This window comes from Martes martes (assembly GCF_963455335.1).
Source record: "Martes martes genome assembly, chromosome: 5".
Lineage (NCBI taxonomy): Eukaryota > Metazoa > Chordata > Mammalia > Carnivora > Mustelidae > Martes > Martes martes.
In genome coordinates this window covers 137,792,555-137,812,979 of record NC_137892.1, presented here as the reverse complement: position 1 = coordinate 137,812,979, position 20,425 = coordinate 137,792,555, and the positions used below count along the sequence as shown (strand labels likewise).

At 43.2% G+C, this 20,425-nt stretch overlaps 1 protein-coding gene across 1 annotated transcript in view; it reads left to right on the top strand.

The window, feature by feature from the left end:
• SKP2 (S-phase kinase associated protein 2) overlaps positions 1-19,363 on the top strand; it is a 34,004-nt gene extending 14,641 nt beyond the window's left edge. The window contains exons 5-10 of the mRNA XM_080803954.1: positions 1,698-1,832; positions 3,473-3,571; positions 4,952-5,082; positions 12,039-12,090; positions 12,280-12,387; positions 17,495-19,363. Coding sequence (XP_080660080.1) covers positions 1,698-1,832; positions 3,473-3,571; positions 4,952-5,082; positions 12,039-12,090; positions 12,280-12,387; positions 17,495-17,708 — 739 coding nt within the window. The 3' untranslated portion in view covers positions 17,709-19,363. The remainder of the gene's footprint in view (positions 1-1,697; positions 1,833-3,472; positions 3,572-4,951; positions 5,083-12,038; positions 12,091-12,279; positions 12,388-17,494) is intronic.
• The last annotated feature ends 1,062 nt before the right edge of the window (positions 19,364-20,425 follow it).

The following is a 20,425-nucleotide window of genomic DNA, read 5'->3' as shown; positions in this document are numbered from 1 at the left end:
CCCCAGAAAAGGCTGTTTGTAAATCTTAAGGTGGAAACAGATCAAAACTTTGTTTCTTTCCTGTAACTTACAGCCTGTGATAAGTCTGTGCAGTGGAAGGCTAATAGAATTTTGCTGCGCGGTCTTTGTGTTGAAACACGGCACAGCTTTCAGTGATGCCGTTTCCACTCTTGGGCTCTTGCCGGGGGTCAAGGAGGCACATTTTGCTTCCCTCAGGTGGGGTCCTTGGAGTATGGGCCCCGTGGGCCCCGTGAGGCAGGAGCCGTGCACCGCACTCACTCGCACGTGCAAGGCAGCCTTGCTCTTCCCACACTGCCTGTTCCTGACAAAGACAGAGTGTGAGGAGTCTTCTCAGATTTTGAATCTCTGGGTATCCGATCTTATGGTGGACAGATTTGCAACCTGAGCAAGAATGCCCTCTTTTTGTTCGTTTTGTGGAGGATTTTGAAGAACGACTTCTCTTACTGAGAGTTTGGCGGTATGGTTTAAAGCCATGGAGTGGAATAACTAGATACTGAACAGAAAAATAAGCTAAGAACAGTAGAGTTAAGGACAAAACCTACATCCCGACTCTGGTATTTTCCCCTTCCCTCCGGGGTGATATGGCAGCACCCTCTTCTGCCGCTGGTTACCCTTGTTCCGTGCTCTTCCTTCTGGGTCCCCTTCACGTGTGCACTTTCCTTGGCTACTCTGGGCTCTGTCCCTGGTCCCTGGCTGCCTTCTCTCGATCCACACACTGGCCTCGGACACACTGTCTTATATACCCGCTGTAGTGCTGGAACTTCCACATCCTCTTCTCCAGTTCAGCCCTCTCTTTCAAACAAACGCCTGGGCCCAGTTACCTAGAAACTTCCACCCCTGCATTTCCTCCAGGTACTTCAGTGTTAGCCCTTTATAGCTGGCTCTTCCACTGTCTTTTCTGTTTTAGTAATTTACTCACTCATCTTTGCCTGCAGGATTCATAGGCATAACTTTGTCACCCGCATTCAGCTCATTCTCATGATGCCCACGAATTAATTTCCTAAGTGGGACTGTATAAGCGGCACCATCTTGACTTGGCAGAAATCCTCCTGAATTTAATTAATTTTTTTAAAGACTTTATTTATTTGAGAGCGCGCACATGTGATAAAGCAGGGGGGACTTGGAGGGAGAGGGAGAGAGAGAAGCAGACTCCCCGCTGAGGAGGGAGCCCAATGTGGGGCTCGATTCCAGGACTCTGGGAACATGACCTGAGCCGAAAGCAAATTCTTAATTAACTGAGCCACCCAGGCGCCCCCTGAAATTCTCCTGAATTTTAAAATGAATGAGGGGAGGGAGTTATCTAATAGCAGTTTATTTTAAGACTGAAACTGGGGGGCGCCTGGGTGACTCAGTGGGTTAGGGCCTCTGCCTTCGGCTCGGGTCATGATCCCAGGGTCCTGGGATCGAGCCCCACATCGGGCTCTCTGCTCGGCGGGGAACCTGCTTCCCACCCCCCTCCCGCCTGTCTCTCTGCCTACTTGTGATCTCTGTCAAATAAATAAATAAAATCTTTAAAAAAAAAAAAAAAAAGACTGAAACTGTACTATTAAATGTGTATTTGGGGGTCATGTTTGTGATTGGCGGCTCATCTGGGGAGGAGGTGGGGTTGGATTTGATTTGGAGGTATGTGTGTGAGCCCCTTAACAGAGCCTCTCTTTTCCTTCCTCCGTGCCCAGCCCTTTCCGTGTGCAGCACATGGATCTGTCCAACTCTGTAATTGACGTGTCTACCCTCCATGGCATTCTGTCCCAGTGCTCCAAGTTGCAGAACCTAAGCCTGGAAGGCCTACAGCTGTCAGATCCCATCGTCAAGTGAGTGGCCATCAGGGACACGTGACAAAGGCAGTTGTTTTCATGTGTGTTAACTTCATTTTCTGAATATAATCTGGGTGCCCTTCTGTGCATGTCCAGATGGACTCAGAAAAGAGCCACGGGGTGCCCCGCTTCTGCAGGACTCATCCAGGCCACCCAAGTTCACATGCTAACTATATGCCGGGCCTTATGCCAGGTTCCAGACATACAGGGATGATGAGTAAAGGCAAGGTCCCTGCCTCATTCGTGGGAGAGACAGATAATTACAGTGCAGCGTGTTTGTTACATGCGTTGGTGAATACGAGGCATCACCCCAGAGAGACCTAGTTAAATTGAGGGAGGGCAGCCACCTTAGAGGGAGTGACTCCTAAGCTGAGGATTGAAGGCGTTCAGGTGAGAGATTGCCCTGTGATGAGGTAAAGGAGCCCACGAGGTAAAGCTGCCTGTGCGGTTCTAACCGGTGTGGCAGGCGGGAACTTGTGGAGCACGGGGTGCAGAGAGGAGACCCCAGGAAGGGGGAAGGAGCTCGGAACGGGCCCCTGCCATGCTGTAGGAAGTCTGGACTCCAGGGCAGAGGGGAGCGTGCCAAAGAGAGTGGTCCTGAGAATGGAGGGAACGTGCAGAGTGGAAGTTTAGATAAAGAATCTGCTGGGCACCTGGGAGGGTTAACCTGCTGTGGAAAAAACTAGACTAGCGAGATGCTGTTGTGTTCATTCAGGGGAGAAATGATGAAACCTGATGTAAAAAAAATAGCAGTAGCAGCGTTAGAATAAGTTTCTTGAACACTATGTGCCAGATACTCCATTCTTCAAAGGTCACCCCTGATGTAAGTTCTGATTGTTCCCCTTTTTACAAATACAGAAACGGAGGCACGGAGAGGCTGAGTAATTTGTCTGAGGCACATAGTTTGTAGGTGGCAGAACCAGGATTTGAACTTGGCTGTAGGGTATGATTCCAGAACTCTCACTCTTAATCATAGAGTTCCACTAACAGGCGTTTGGGAGTGTAGAGAAGGCAAATCTGAGAGGTGTTTACTTGGAAGAACATGGAGACTCAACACGTAGAAGTGTGGCTACAAGAGATGATGTATATTCAAGCACTCTTTTTTCAATTTAAAACCTACATTGCTTGGTGTTTCTTTATTTTTTTTTTTTTCTAAAGATTTTATTTATTTGACAGAGAGAGATCACAAGTAGGCAGAGAGGCAGGCAGAGAGAGAGGAGGAAGCAGGCTCCCCGCTGAGCAGAGAGCCCGATGTGGGACTTGATCCCAGAACCCTGGGATCATGACCTGAGCCGAAGGCAGAAGCTTAACCCACTGAGCCACCGAGGCGCCCCTGCTTGGTGTTTCTTGTGTGGTTTCTTTGTGCCAGGCACTGTGCTGAGTCCCTTGTCATATTCTATAACTTAATCTTGACACTACCAAGAAGGTACTGATTCTGCCATTCCACAGATGAGTAAATTGAGGCAAAGCATCCTGCTTGCTGTCCTACAGAGTGAGAAATGAACTGAAACTCACTTCTGGCTGTAAGGCCTGTGTGCTTAGCTGCTGACTTCTCTAGCCTGCTTTCCTCAGAATGCTTAATAATTGAATAGCAGTGTCTTACTGGTATTCCTCTGACATTTGCCTTTTTTTTCCAGTAATCTTGCGCAAAACTCGAATTTAGTGCGACTGAATCTTTCTGGGTGTTCTGGATTCTCCGAATCTGCCCTGAAGACCTTGCTGAGCAGCTGTTCCAGGTAGGAAAGATTGGAGACTTGGTTATACAACTGTTTTTGCAAATACACAATTATCCCTCCCATGAGCGAGGCATTGGATCTATTTCTTGAGGTATTCCGAACTCTGAGCTCTTGGTGATACATAATATCCTTTACCCTCTAAACTTCCTGTTCAACCTGAGGAGCCAAATCAGTCAGGTTGGCAGAGGCTACTTGTGTAGTAATCCCCCCCTTTTTCTTCACTTGAAAGTAAGAAAAATTTGGTAATGTGTTTACCGAAATTAATCTCTTTATACCTGACTGTACAGTCAGGCTTTTTCCCTATAGTATCTGTAGACGTAACTTAGCGGATATCATAGATTTGGGTGACTCCATTAAAAACATCTTTATAGGGCGCCTGGGTGGCTCAGTGGGTTAAAGCCTCTGCCTTCGGCTCAGGTCATGATCCCGGGGTCCTGGGATCGAGTCCCACATCGGGCTCTCTGCTCGGCAGGGAGCCTGCTTCCCCCTCCTCTCTCTGCCTGCCTCTCTGCCTACTTGTGATCTGTCTCTCTGTCAAATAAATAAATAAAAAAAATCTTTAAAAAAAAAATTAAAAAAAAAAAATAAAAACATCTTTATATTGTGTAATAATGTCAGTATATAAAGAAAGGTACAGTGACAGCCATTTCGAAGTGAGAGGAGGACGTGGCTCTCAGAATACTTTGTGTGTGTCCTTTTTAATAGCCCTTGTTCTTTCCTCTCTGGCATTGTATGTGTGTCTCTTTAATGACCTGCTGAAAGTAGATTGCCTTAGGATAAGAGTGTTACCACGAGAGAAATGTATGACCCTCCATTCATTCAGCAATGTCAGGAATGGGGTGTGTGGCTTAATCCGTGGATATTGTCTTCGAATTCATTGGCTCAGTCAGCACAAGCTAGATAAGATGAAGTGGGCTTTTGCAATGTCGATGTCTCTTTATTGGGAATCCCCGATATAACCCATCAACTTTTTAAAGCCTCTGGAGTGGTTGTTCAGCGTCTGGCTGTTTGCTGACAGCCTGGGTGGTTGAGAAAGAAAACGAGGCTGGAGCTGCTCCTCCTGGTCCTGTAACCTGTGGGAGCCCTCCGGAGGAGCGGAGAGTGTTCCCTCCATTTCCAGAAGGGGGCAGCACTCACTAAGGCTTGGGCTCAGTTCCCCCGGCGACCTTCTGGGGCACACCAGGGCAGGGGAGCGTTTCAGGAGGGGAGAAGGCAGTCTCAGGTGAGCAGAGGCTGCTGCCTAACGAAGCAGAGGTTCTCTGCGTGAAATGGTTAGGAATCTGTGGCTTCGTGTTTTCTTTGCAGCTCTGAGTCAAGTGCTTTACTAGAGCTCGTTCCTGGGTCCCGGTTTCATGCTTTCCATATTTCTCTTCTGTGCAGATTGGATGAGCTGAACCTGTCCTGGTGTTACGACTTCACCGAAAAGCACGTGCAGGTGGCTGTCGCACACGTGTCCGAGACCATCACCCAGCTCAATCTCAGCGGCTACCGGAAGAATCTGCAGAGATCAGGTAAGCCCCTCCCGGCCCTGGACCCTTCCCGGCCACAAGGGTAGCAGTAGGTTTGATTTCTTGGAGAGCGCCTCTAAGTGCTGCCCTGTGCCGTTTGTCTCCTTGAATCCAGCACTCCTGTTCTTAGTCGTGTTTTTCAGGTGTGGTGGCGGCTGATCTGAAAGGATAGGTAAAGGCAAACAGCTGGTGAGGCAGCACTGAGATCGGAATCCAGAATCTCAAAGTGGAAACCTTTCTACTTGAAACCAATTTATTTCTAAGCAGCACTTCTTTTAGTCTGCTAAATGAGTGGGTAAGACCTGCAGCAGGAAATAGATGAGTGCCATGTTTGATCAGTATTCGGTGGTTCTCAACCAGCGCCAGTTTGCCTGCAAGGGGACATTTAGGGAGGTCTGGAGACAGTTCTTAGGGCCACAGCTGCGGGGGTGTTCCTGGCAGCTGGTGGGCAGAAGCCAGGAATGCTGGTAAGCCAAGTGCCCAGGACAGCAGAATAACACAAAAGATAATCTGATTCAAAATGTCAGTAGTGCCAAGGTTGAAGCCCTATTATAAACTCTGTGAGTTCATGTTTAAAACTCTTTTTAATTCAATCTAAGACGATGATGAGGTGGTTTAGTTGAACGTGGACATTTGAAGTGAGGGGTAATGTGTGATCGTTAGCCGTCTTTATAAGCCTCGATGTTCAGTTATGCTTTAATTGTCTAATATTGGCAGAATCCTGATCGGCAGAGATACATGTTTGCAAATGGCATAGATTTTTTTTTTTTTATTAACATATAATGTGTTATTTGCTTCAGGCGTACAGGTCTGTGATGCATCAGTCTTACATACTTCATAGCACTCACCGTAGCACATACCCTCCCCAACATCCATCACCCCGCCACCCCAGCCTTCCCACCCACCTCCCCTCCAGCAACGCTCAGTTTGTTTCCTGAGATTAAGAGTCTCTTACGGTTTGACTCCCTCTCTGGTTTAGCCTTGTTTCATTTTTCCTCCACTCCCATATGATCCTCTGTCTTGTTTCTCAAATTCCTCATATTAGGGAGATCATATGATAAATTGTCTTTCTCTGATTGACTTATTTCACTTAGCATAATGCCCTCTAGTTCCATCTATGTCATTGCAAATGGCAAGATTTCATTTTCTTTTGATGGCTGCATAGTACTCCATTGTATATATATACACCACATCTTCTTTATCTGTTCATCAGTTGATGGACATCTAGGTTCTTTCCATAGTTTGGCTATTGTGGACACTGCTGCTATAAACATTCAGGTGCACGTGCCCCTTTGGATCACTACATTTGTATCTTTAGGGTAAATACCCAGTAGTGCAATTGCTGGGTCATAGGGTAGCTCTATTTTCGACTTTTTGAGGAACCTCCATGCTGTTTTCCAGAGTGGCTGTACCAGCTCACATTCCCACCAACATGTAGGAGGGTTCCCCTTTCTCTGCATCCTCTCCAACATCTGTCATGTCCTGACTTATTTATTTTAGCCATTCTGACCAGTGTGTGGTGGTATCTCACTGTGATTTGGATCTGTATTTCCCTGATGGCCAATGGCACAGCTTGTTTGAATGGCTTCCCCTCGCGATCCCAGGCCGTGGGCCATGCAGAGCCTCGCCAAGCTAGCAGCACACCTCAGCCATGTCTTCAGGACTTGGTGTTGGCTCATAAAAGTGCTTTGTTTTTATGGTTTTTGTGATACTCTAAAAGATTTGAATCAAACAATTGCAGAGTGTGTCTTCCTAAAATGTAAGTAGTATTTGTAAACTGCTTCACCAGGACAAGATGCCCGTCTGCCAAGTTCAGTGTATCAGGCTATCACGAAGAGGACCTGGGTTCTTGGGGGTAGCTGGGGGCTTGAGGCCTTTGCTGGGCTCCAGTCTGGATGCCTGCAACTACAGACAGGGGAACATTTTCTTTAGACAGCTGTGAGAGCAGCAGTGTGTCTGTCCTCCCACTCTCCCCTACACATAGCATTTGTGTTCTACATTTTTTCCCCCTTAAACACTATTTGGAATCTGATGAGAGTCCTATATAGTCATTCTCAGAAAGACATAAAATATGGGGAAAATCATCCATAATCTCAGTAACCTCTTGCTGGTCTTTTTCTTGCATAGAAGTATTTATTAAAGTGGGACATAGTGCATGAAATACTTTGCAGTATGCTTTTCCCCCGAGATAATCCCATTTTTAGTAGCTGTACCCCATCATTTTCGGTGGCTGTGTGGTAGTATGTCAAACAGATATGGAATAATTTGTACCGATTGACTAATAATTTCTTCACTTAATCTCCTTATAATGGACTTTTAGAGTCTTTCCAGTTTTTTCCCTTTTTTGACAACCTTGTCACGGACAGAGACAAATCTTGGAGTGCATTTCTAAGGGTGGATTCTTCTAAGTGAGTTAAGGATTAGGATCTGTTCTTAAGCTTTGGGTCATTCTTGCCAAATGACCATCCAAGGATGTTAAGCTCCCACCAGCGAGCAGTCTCTTCACATTGAATCCCACCACCGGTCTTTCCTGTTCATCCCCACGCCAAGAAAAGGCGGTGCCGCATTGACATTTCCTTCCTGTATCTGAATTTTCTGTTTCTTTAATTGAATGAAACAAGGTTCTTGGTGCAAGGTTGAGAAACTCTGCCGTAGGCAAGCTGCTGTTAATCTGTCCACGTTGGGCTTCAAACTCGTCTCTTTGTTCCTCCAGAAAAGGAGAGAGAGCCTGTTTACCAAGCTCTGGCCAGAATAATAGGTAATAAAATCCCGCTTGCTGGACACATTCAGGGCAAGGACAAAGATCTGGAGTTTAAGTTGAAGTGTGTGTGTTCTTAGTTACACAGTGGGAATCGGAGATTTTTTTAACAGTGGCACCTGCTACTTCACCATTCAGAAGATGGTATGAATGTCCTTTTAGCTCCTACACTGGCACCAGTCCACCCAGGTTCCAGTTCCTACTCTGCTGTTTACTGGGTAGTCTGAAGCAAGTTGCTGAACTTCCCTGTTCCTCAGTTTCCTCATCCATAAAACGGAGATAGTAGTGGAAGCCATCTCTTAGGGTCATAGTAAGGAGTAAATGGTTGAATCCCATGGAGCGTGTTAACCCTAGTGAGTGTGCAGTGATCGTCACTGTTATTTTTGCCACCCCCGTGGGACAGTAGGGAAGCATTGCCTGGGGTCCTGGAGGACCAGCTCTTGGTCTTGGATTTGACCTTGACTTCTCTACATGAAATCATCTCTCTCCTTGAAATGACAGGTTAGATTTGGGGGTTTGTAATGTGCCTTCTGGCGCAGGTGGATCTCCAGCTTGTCGCGAAATGAAGGGGACAGTGTGTAGAGGGAATCGTAGCAGTGACTACTGTTTACGAGCCCTTTCCGCTGAGGGATGCCAGGGCTTAAGTGAGGGCTGGAGAGTACCAGTTCTACCCAACCACCCCCCACAAGGTTTTGTTCTTTCCTAGGTGGCATCAAGTGAGATTGGATCTAACTGGGGATTTGGGGGATGGCTAGTGGGCTGGCTGGGTGATGGGTCTCTCAAAATTGTACTGTGCCCTTCTTCATTTTTTTCGTCACTCATTAGACAAATGTTTATTGAGCTCTGCTGATGCACAGAGCCCTGTTCCTGACTTGGGAGCTGTGACCTTGAACAAAACCGAGGAAGTCACCCCTGTGCAACGTGCGTACTGGCAGGGAAGCCAGGCAACCCCCAAACAACGAAATGTGGTGCAAGGAGGGGAAGGCAGGGAGGAAGAATGAAGCAGAGTGTTGGCCAGAGGGGGCTGTTTTCAGATGGAATGGCCAAAGAGAGGGCCTCTGCCCAGAAGTGACACCTGAGCAGAGGCCTGATTGGGTGAAGGCGGGACTTGTATAGATAAGTGAGGAAAGAACATTCTGGAACTGGCATCAGCAAATGCAAAGCCTCAATATGGAAACCAGTGTTAGAGGGAGCAAGGAGCACAATGATAGGAGGTAAGATAGCCCAGGGTTCTCAAGCCAAGGCAGAAGCTTTGTTCCGATTTTCTCTGAGTGAGATGGGAAGCCGCCGTAGCATTTTGAGCAGGAAACGGTAGGGTCTGACTCCCCTTTAAATGTCGTCTTCTAGTGCTGTGTTGAGAAAAGGCTGTAAGAGACGGGCCGGGGCGGGGGGGGGGGGGCAGTGACGTGGGACGTGATAAGAAATGATCAGACATTAAAAAGCCAACAGACTGGATGTGGGATGTGAGAGAACAGTTGAGCATGCCTCCTGGGGTTTAGGCCTAAGCAGCTGGACTGGTGACGTTAGCACTTCCCAGAGACCGGGAAGCCTTTAGGGAAGGACCAGATTTCGAGGAGAAATAACTATTGGCTTTTAGGGCTGAATTTGAAATGGCTGTCCCACAATGCAATGGATGTATCAAGACAGTTTAAAAGATTTTATTTATTTATTTGTGTGTGTGAGAGAGAGAGAGAGAGAGAGAGAGAAAGCATGAGAAGAGGAAGGGTCAGCGGGAGAAGCAGACTCCCTGCTGAGCAGGGAGCCCGATGATGCCAGACTTGATCCGGACTCCAGGATCATGACCTGAGCTGAAGGCAGTCACTTAACCAACTGAGCCACCCAGGCGCCGTATGGAGACAGTTTAAAATGCAAGTCTAAGATTCAGGGGAGGGAATGGGGCTGAAGACAGAACTGTGGGAAGAAAAAGCCCCAACCATGAATGAAGCTTACTTACTTTTAAAAATAAATAACGTATATTGATTGATTTTCTTTTTCTTTTTTTAAGATAGAGTGAGGAGAGGGAGAGGGGCAGAGGAGAAGCAGAGGGAGAATCCTAAGCAGAACCTGATACTGGGGTAGGGAGGGGTGTGAGGTGTGGGTCTCGATCTCACCAGCCTGAGATCCTGACCTGAGCTGAAATCAAGAGTCAGACGCTCAACCAACTGAGCACCCGGGCACCCCTATTGATTCATTTTCTGAATACAAAATAACACCTGTGACTCTCTCCCAAATTTTGAAAAGTTACCTGTAATCCCACCATCCTTGGGTGTATTTCCTTGCAGCCTTCCCCTCCTACCCCCAACCCCATGAACCTTTTTCTCTCTGTGAATTTGTGTATAAATAAGAGTTTGGGGGGATTCCTGGGTGGCTCTGTCGGTTAAGCGTCTGCCTGGGCTCAGGTCCTTGGGATCGAGCCCTGCATCAGGCTCCCTGCTCAGCGGAGAGCACGCTTCTTCCTCTGCCTGCCGCTGCCCCGGCTTGTGCTTTCTCTCTCTCTTTCTCTCTGATGAATAAATAAAAGCTTTAAAAATAAATATGAGTTTTTGCATGTGTTTTTACTAAATTGAGATTATAATGCATTATGCGTATTTTGTTTTCACTATACAATATATCTTGAGTATTTTTTCATGTCATGAAGTGCTATCTAAAAGCTTTTGAGTGACTGCCATTGGCATTGTGTTCCACAAAATGGATGGAGGTTAATGAATTAAAATAATTGGGGAAGGGGCTATTACAACTATTGCTGAAATGAATGTCTTCATGCATACCTCATTGTTTTTCTAAAAGTGGAATTACTGAGCCAAAGAGCCAAGTGTATAATGCTCAAAACACACCAAAAACTCAGTTCACTCTAAAGAAAGTGAGTTTGCTCCCCTGAAAGACTGCATAAAATTAAATATCCACTTGTAGTATATGTGAGACCTGCTTTATTATATTTCATCAATTCTGGATACTATGATAGAATTTTTTTTTTCATTTGATAGCTGAAAAGCAGTATTTTAGGAACACCTGGTTGGCTCCGTGGGTTAAAGCCTCTGCCTTTGGCTCAGGTCATGATCTCAGGGTCTTGGGATTGAGCCCCGCATCAGGCTCTCTGCTCATCCGGGAACCTGCTTTCCCCGCTCTCTCTCTGCCTGCCTCTCTGCCTACTTTTGATCTCTGTCTGTCAAATAAATAAATAAAAACTTAAAAAAAAAAAGGAATATTTCAATTTTACTTTGCCTTTCTTGCACCATTTTTCTCTCTGTTTGGCCAAGTATCACTTCCATATTTTTTGCCCATTTTCTATGTTTATCTTTCTTTACTCTTTACATAAGACCATTAACACTCTGTTTAATATTGGAAACACTCCCAGTTTTCTGATACTTTTTAAATTTTGTGTTTTGTTTTGCTTTAACATGGTAGACTTAAAACTTTTATGTAGTAAATTACCACTTTCCTTTATGTTTTCCTTTGTGTTTAGAAAATCTAAGATCCAAGGAATAATTACCCTATATTTATGCATTTTAGGACCTTTTAATATATGTGGGATTTATTTGGATATATTATTTGATTTGGAGAAATAAGTTTTTTTCTGCTTGTAGTAGCAGTGTCATTTTTTAAAATAATCCATGATGTCACCCGTTGATTTAAAGTGCTACTTTTTTTTTTTAAGATTTTATTAATTTATTTGACAGAGAGAGATCACAACTAAGCAGAGTGGCAGGTAGAGGGAGAGAGAGAAGCAGGCTGTCTTCTGAGGAGGGAGCCTGATTTAGGGCTCGATCCCAGGACCTAGGATCACCTGAGCCAAAGGCAGCCCTTTAACTGACTGAGTCACCCAGGCGCCCCTTAAGTGCTACTTTTATTATATGTTATTTGTTTATAGATGATGGTGTTTGGTTTTGCATTTTGCTAGTATAAGTGGGATTTTTCTTCTTTTTTCCCCACCTAGGTATTGCAGATACATAGCTAAGCTGTGGGTTGTTATTAACTTACCATATTACATAGTTCTCTTACTATTTCTAGTTGATTCTCTTGAATTTTCTGGATTCAGAATCTTACATACCAAGGTGATGATTTTGTGTTTTCTTTCTCATAGTGTGACTCTAATTGCATTCATTCTTCCAAGCTTCTAGCACCAAGTTAAATGATAGTGTTGATAGCAAATATCCTTGTTTTGTTCCTCATTTAATAGTGACCATCATTTTTTTTTCCCTAGATGTCTCTACCTTAGTTGGAAGATGCCCCAATCTTGTCCACCTAGACTTAAGGTATTTTTGTTTTCATTTATTTATTTTAAAACAAAAACCAAAAAATCATGACTGCTCATTGAAGGTGGAAAAGATCTTAACTTGTTGAATTGAAGGAACCAAACAGTTGGTTATTTCCGTTTTCTCCATCTGAACTGAAGCCTAGTTCAGTCTGAATCAGTTTGAATCTTCTCTTCTGCTCTGTTCCAGCGATAGTGTCATGCTGAAGAATGACTGCTTTCCAGAATTTTACCAGCTCAACTACCTCCAACATCTCTCACTCAGCCGGTGCTATGATATTATACCTGAAACTTTACTGTAAGTATTTCATTTTCTAAAAGTAGGAGAAGACAGGGAACAAGAAATGTCACTTGGGGTAGCATTTGTTATTATTAATAGCAGGTGCTTAAAACTTGAACATCTGGAGGGGAGGCAGGTGGGAAGGATGGGGTAACTGTGTGACAGGCATTAAGGAGGGCACGTGATGTGATGAGTACTGGGTGTTGTATGCAGCTGATGAATGACTGAACTCCACATCGGAAACTAATGATGTACTATGTGTTGACTAATGGAATTTAAATTAAAAAATAAATAAAACTTGAACATCGATATGGGTGTACCACAAATAGATTAGGGAAGTCCAGCAAAACAGAAAAACCAAGACAAAATTTTTTCCTTAAAAAATCTTGGAAAGTTGACTGGGTTAGTTTACTAAACATTTATTATTTAGCTAGAAGCAGGTTTAAATATTAGAACACCATACTCTAGTATCTGGAAGACTTGCAAAAGGAAAAATCCTTCTTACCTCCAGGGAGCTCAGAGTATAACTGGGGAGGCAGGCCCAGGGAGGCTTTCCCCCCTCACATTTTTCAAATCAACTCCCATTGACTCTGACAGACTCCCTCTGGGCTGAGAGGAAAGTTCTGTAATCTTCTAGTGATGTCTGTCCTGGCCAGTGGTCAAAGAATGGGAAAAATGGCATCATGTAAACAGTCAATGTCATGATTCTAGTGCTGTCTTGGAATGGGGGAAACTGAAATCCAAAAGAGTGAAGTAACTTAACCTGAAGCTATAAAGTGAGTTAAACGCTAAGTGAGGTCTGCGTGCTAGGTTTTCTAGATAGATGAAAATAGTCTGGTTAATCCAGTGGCTCTTACGAGGGTTAATTTTGTGTCTGCTCAGCAACTTCCACAAATTGAGGGAGAGCAAAAGTTGCTGGTCTTTCTTTTAGAAGGTGCTATTCTCAAGTCATCTTAGGAATAACATTGTCTTTTTATTTTTTTAAAGTTACTTTTTATCCCCAAAGGACTGGAAAATCCTTCCGCATGTAGGATGTAAATGGATAGCAGTTTTATTGAAAACCACAAGAAGTTAGTGTCATGAATTTGGTCAGGCGCTCTTCTTACTCCAGCGGGTATACCCTGATTGAGGCCACTGCCCCATGTAGCTCACTGTCCCAGAGAAGGTCATTTAGCTTCTGGTTCCTACTCAAGAAGCGTGGGGAGTTTGGACAAAGAATTTATGTAGTTCGCAAATGATTGGTTTGGATCTTCTAAGTTAAGTTGCAAGAATTAATAAATGATCCTTCAGCTATATAGGGTTAACTAGCAGAATTAGAAAATCCAGTAATTATATTTTTAATTAATCACTTTAATTAATCTTGGGGCTCAGGGGCTCAGCTGGTATCTTGTTTGAAAAAGCACTGCCTAGGGACGCCTGGGTGGCTCAGTTGGTTAAGCGGCTGCCTTCGGCTCAGGTCATGATCCCAAGGTACTGGGATCGAGTCCCACATCGGGCTCCTTGCTCAGCAGGGAGCCTGCTTCTCCCTCTGCCTCTGCCTGCCACTCTGTCTGCCTGTGCTCACTCTCTCTGACAAATAAATAAATAAAATCTTTAAAAAAAAAAGAAAAGAAAAAGCACTGCCTAAAAGGAATGACAGTCTTTACTTCCATGTCTCTCAGACAGTAGGGTGTGAACTCATGTACAAGGAACCCTTGTTGAAATCTTGTGCCCTGTGGTAACCAGAACTCCTAGGAGCCTCGAGTGTCCACCCAGAAAGGCGTCTCTGTCACCCGTCTCTCCTGTCTTGCCCTCTGGGCGTCGGCATCATTGCCCGTGCGGCCCCTGGGGACGACAGTGATCAGTCTTTTTTGGTTGCTTTTCTCAAGAGAATCTGTTCCCATGTCTCACTTCTGTTCTTTTTCTCCAGAGAAAGAAGCTAAGCAGGTAATCCCCAGATGCTTTTTCTCGAGCAGAGGCTAAGGGAAGGCTGTGAGCTCTCACAGTTTAGTGTTTTTATCCAGTAGGATAATAACACCTACGGAGTCCTGCCTGCAGGCAGTGTGAGTTGCTGCTTAAGGGCACAGACCTCAAGTCACAGACCTACGTTTGAACCCTCACTGCCTTGTGACTTGTCCTAACCTTATCTTGAAATAAGAGAAACGGGCATTGGGAGTTCAGTTACAAATCAGATCACCCAAAAAAAATGAGAACAGAGAGAAAAAAGATGTTCTCCTTGTACTTTAAGGTAAAAGAGTATGTTTCTTCAGGCATTATGCAAATAGTATGCTGGTTAACCTTATGAATCCATTAAATGAGTTTGCCCATAACCTATCCTTAGAAGTTTCTTAAGATAGTGTTATTTTCTCTAATTTCATTCTGGCAGCTGATGTACTCGAAATTCACAGTAACAATTCCAGGATCCTCAATAGTAATTTTGAAAAAGCCATTTATGCTAAAGAATTTTTATTTCTTAGAAGTGGGAAAATAAAATTTGAGTGACTTCTTCTGTAGTGCTAGTGCTTTAGACTACTTGGGAAACTAGGTTTTTCTTCTACAGGATATGTCCGCATTATGTCTAGTCCTTTCGGCCTGAATTGATTTTATTCCAACTATGTCCAAAGTTTCTTCTGATCATTCTGTATTTCTCACCCAAGTAAGAAAGCCACGCTGGAGCTAGTGAACTGATCTGAGATTGGGAGAGACTAAGTAGAAAGTCTGTGTAGGAGAATTTGTAGTTAGGCATTGATTAATTACATATGGTTACATACTAACTAATAGTTACAAATATAGTTACTAAATAATATTGTTACATACTTACTAATAGATTTTATAAGGAAAATAGGAATGTGTAGCTGAGGTAAAGTGAACCCGTGAAAGGGTCTATAAGTATCTTTTGTTTACTCAGATGAAACAAAGATACACAAGACATTATCAAACAATGACACACAAAGGTACACGAGACACAGGGACGCCTGTGGCTCTGTTGGTTGGGCGTCTGCCTTCAGCTCAGGTCACGATCCCAGGGTCCTGGGACTGAGTCGATTCGGTTTCCTTGTTTGTTCAACAGGGATCCTGCTTCTCCCTCTGCCTGCCTCTCCCCCTGCTTGTGCTGTCTCTCTCTCTCCGACAAATAAATAAACAAAATCTTTAAAAAAAAAAAAAAAGACATTATCAGTGTCCTTTTATACTTCTTAAAATTGGAAATAATGGCTCTTCATTGCTATTTACTGTCCTTCGGTTGCTTTTCAGTCTAAAGAGATGCTTATAAATTTGTTCTGTTGTGTTGTAGATGACACGTGTACTAAGGGGCTTTTGATGCTTATTTTGTTTCATCCCCTTAAAATTTTAAAAGACTTTCTGGCTTTTCGATTTGGATCATTCCCCGTCCCATGGTATGCAGTTCACTCCTTTCTCACCTGCGTGTCTCTAAGAGTCTGCTGTCATTTCCTTATGCCCACCAAGGCTCCTTCCCAGTGCTGTTGCGAGAACATTCTTCTTCTGCCATCTGCTGCGCACCCTTTGCTCACTCCCACCTGCAGCGTCTGCTTCTGACTCTAATTCCGTCCACTGTAGAAGAACTTACAGTTTGGCTAATTCGGATATCCCAGCACCCAGATTCTCATTACAAAGTTCTCAAATACTCGGATTTCACATAAGAGGGATTTAAGATTTAAGGTTGGGGCAGAATTGCTGTCATCTTAAGGGATGTTGCGTATAAACGTCTATGTGCTGTGACCTTTCTTTGCACTCCTGCTGCTGTATTCCAGAGGTTAGTTTACTTTAAGAAGAATGGTACTTCACTATTCCTGATTTTCTTTTTTGGCTGTTGTAACCTCGAGATTGTATTGAACACCAAACATGCTTATTTTACTTAGATAGTACTTTCATTTTCTAAATTAGCCTTCATCTTTATTCAGCTAATATGTATTAAACATCTGTGATGTTTAATACACTTGTTGAGTGTAGAATAAATACATTTAGGGGGCAGTGGGATGACCGGGAGGGTGGGTTGAACGTGGAAAGTCCTAAGGCCAGCAGAACAGTTTGAGTTCCGTAAACAAGAGGGCAGCATCAAAGGCTTGGGGGATGGAGGGGGTGGAAGGGTGACATCATCTTAGCTAGGCTTTAGGAAGATGCCTTGGACATTGGTGTATAGAATAGACTGGAAGGAAGAAAGAGGAGGACAGGTGACAATTACTATGAAGAAAGTTTGTGTTTTTTAGTAATTATCGGCAATATGAAAATACAAAGGATGCTGCTGACACTAGGTCTTTGATGTGTTCATTGATCTGCAGTGGGATTTTGTTGATATTCCTAACTAAATATTCCCTTTCCTAAGACTTTGTACTCTGTGTCCCAACCTGGAGCAAATACAGATCAGAGAGATGAATTTCTAAGTACAGAGATCTGAGTTAAAGAAGAAAGAATCATTACCTAAAAGTATTTACTTTAGGGAAACAGGCTCCCTTTTTTGTGACCAGAATGTCACTGTTGACAGACTTGTATTTCACTTAATGGGAAAGAGCTGAGAAGAGGATTGGCATATATGCAACCAAAAAAAAAAAGTAATATGTAGGGAAGTCAGATGGCTTTCTTTTCCCTCTCATAGAAAAGGTGTGACCAGTTACTCCTTTTCTCCATCTGCAGCCAACTACATAGCCTTGTTTAAAGTACCTTTACAAAGTCGCTGTTAGGTTTTATCACGGGTAATGGACTTACTAAGAAGTTACCATAACTTCTGCTGCTCATCTTTTGAGAGGAGGAGACTAGTTCAAATAAAGGTCAAATCCATGCTTGGAAATCACTTATAACCTGAGGTGATTCAGTAAATCCTCTCAATTTAAATCAAGAATAGAGAAGGGAAACAACTATGGTTGGATTTTAAATAAACCTCAGTGGTTAGTTTGTGAGAAAACACCTAATAAAATGCACCTGCGTGGGCCCTAAGGCCATGTTGTCCAGGCTGTGGTCCGCACTCTCTGGTTTCACTCACCTTTGCTGTTTTCTTGGGTCATGGATGGCACGTGGTGTTTTCAGTGGGGGCTGTATAGACTGATACAAATGGTAAAAATTGGGTCATGTAACTCTCGTGGATCAGTCACCGTAGATCCTGCTACTCTGAAAGGTCTCTCTTCCTTTCCAGTGAACTTGGAGAAATTCCCACACTAAAAACACTACAAGTGTTTGGAATCGTGCCAGACGGTACCCTTCAGCTGTTAAAAGAAGCCCTTCCTCATCTACAGATTAATAGTTCCCATTTCACCACTATCGCCAGGCCGACCACTGGCAACAAGAAGAACCAGGAGATCTGGGGCATCAGATGCCGGCTGACGCTACAGAAGCCCAGTTGCCTGTGAAGTATTTATCGCAGGATGGTGTCGCCTCTTTTCTTTGGAACAGGGAAAATGGGCAAGAAGCCCACCTGCTGGAGGGCTCGGCTCTTTTTATTCTTGGTTTTCCCTTTGCCTGCCTTCTACAAGAATATTAGACAACCGTTTGAGAGTGAAAACGATGAAGTTTTGCTTTTTCTCAATAACCAGAAAAACTTCGGTCACTGCTTCTGTGCACTTAAGAGCCCAAGTTTAAGGCTCTTTTAGGAGCGCCTGTAATTTCAGGATAACATTAAGCAGCAAGATTTAAGCCACCTCTGTCAAGTGCCCATCTTGTTCCGTCTATTTAGAATCAAGCGTGAGAATCACCAGCAGCAAATCATTTTCACGATCTGGGTGGTCACTTTCTTCTGTCTAATTTCTCAGTATTGCCTTAGGAGACATAGATTGGTAGAAGTGTTTGTATTGTGGACGGAACAAAAGGAGAATCATAGGACGGTCGCGTTCATGGTGCTCTCTTCTGGAGATTGCAGAATAGACCTTTCAGCTTTGCCTTTAGATTTGAAATTAGGTCCATGGAAACAGAGCTCTGGGCAATTCATCTTGAAACCTAAACAAGAAACAGCTGACCATCAGAGGCAAAGAATTGGTCCAGCCTCCGAAGGCTCAAGAGGCTATTTTCCGTGCCGGGTTGATCCGGACTGTCCTCTAATGAACATCCATGAAGTTTCCTTCCTGTGTTGTGTTCCCAGAATGCCGAATTGTGGCCTTCTAACTTCACGATCAAATGATGTTAACGTGCGTTCTTTAGCTTTTAAGATGACTCGCTGTGTTTTAGAAAGGTGATAGTAGCCGGTCTTTATTCTTGAAACGTTGGCTGAAATGCCAAACTGAAATTGCCTGCCATTTTCCTTTATTGCCAAGGTTGTTCAGGTTATTTTTATATGACTCTGGAATCAAGTATTTTAAATTGTCTTCTTTAAAAAAAAAAAATTATCTCCCACAATAATTGTTGGAAAGTCATTGTTGTCTAAAGTTCCTGGACCTAGAGTTCCCGGAGAACTACATGTTCGTTCACCCAGAAATACACGCTCGAAGTAGGTGTGGGCTTCATGCGGTTTCAAAGCAGTAAGACAACTTGAAACTACGTTAAAGTTAAGATTTGGGTGTGGAATCTTTGGATGGCAACAATGATTTTTTTCTTTTTAATGGTGTCTAGTAGAAAAAAGATTAAATTCTACCTAAAAACAAAACAAAACAAAAAAAAACACTACTTTCTTTGAATTGATGACCTTCCCATATGTTTGAAATGGAACAAAAGGAGCTAAAACCTGTTACTTCTAGTAACATTGTTTTTAAATCAGACTTTTCAAATGTTGGAAACAACGATATGAAGTGTCCTTATCTGCTCAGACCTAAGGAAGAACATTTTAAAGTGGCTTGTACGGGAAATGATTATGTTTCAATTTTGTACTAGTTAAAAAGTGCTAAATATACTACATGAAATTATTGTTTACAGATTAGTGACAAGGGCTGATGATAGGATCCATTTGGACTGTGATTTCCAGATGCCCTCAAACATACAGTGCTTCCAAACTCAAGTCCAGCCATAAGCTATTTTTGTATGTGATTTCTACTTTTATAGACCTGTTTTAAAATAAAACACATTTTTATAAAAATGAGTACTTTCGGTAAGTTGCATTCCTTTGTTCTTTCTCTTTTTTTTCCTTAAGTGCTCTAATTAGAAAGCCCTTGATATGGTGTGTCCTTACTATGGTGTGCTCTGGGTCATAGCCCTCTAGTTAAAGACCTACAAAACTAGTCTTAAGTGGTCCTCTTTGTCCCATCTACTTCATATTTTTTGGTCAAATTAAAATGATAGTGTATAACACTTTCTGAGAAGGTGTTAAGGAAGGCTTATTCTTAACCTTTAAAGTGCTTCTAAAATAGTAATATTTATAAAACATTTGAAATTCAGGTGACTAATGTGATCCTCAAGTACTAATAAAAGGCAGCGAGTGGCACTTTTAAACTTTAGACTGGACCGGCTTACACTGTATATTTTACTCTCATTAGGAAACTGTTTGACTGGTTCACTCTGTACTTAAGAGGTATTGGGAATTCAGTTCCCTCTGAACCGTCCATTCAAATGGTAGAATAGTGATTATTTCTGAACATCACCTTTTTTTTTTTGCTGCTTTTGGTTATGCTCTGTTATCACTTTTAGGCTTCTTTAATTATGAAAAATGTCAAATACATGCAGAAATTAGAGACTGTCATGAACTTCATCGCTTTTGTCATTAACTTACAGCCTATCTCATTTTAGCCATCATCACAACCCCCCCACACCCCCACCTGCTCAAATTACTTTGAAGCAGGATATTTTAGTATATACATCAGAATTTAGTATATACATATACTAGTATATAGTATTTACATATACATATACTAAATACAAAAATTTAGTATATACATCAGAAAGAGATTCTCCTGAATTAATTCTGCAACATTAAATGTCAAGATGCTGTAGAAAATTCCCTAGTGGGTCTCAAGTGCTTTCCTTACACGGGTTTGTTTTGATGAGGCCTCAGACGTAAGGTGTGATCTACACGTGCACTTGATTGACACTCTCTTGAGTCTCTTTGGGTCCTCCCTCTCCCCCGCCCCCAGCTTTTTTTCCTTACAGTTTGTTTACTGAAAAAAGAGGTTGTCCTGAGTTCAACATTGTGACTGTTGACGTGATC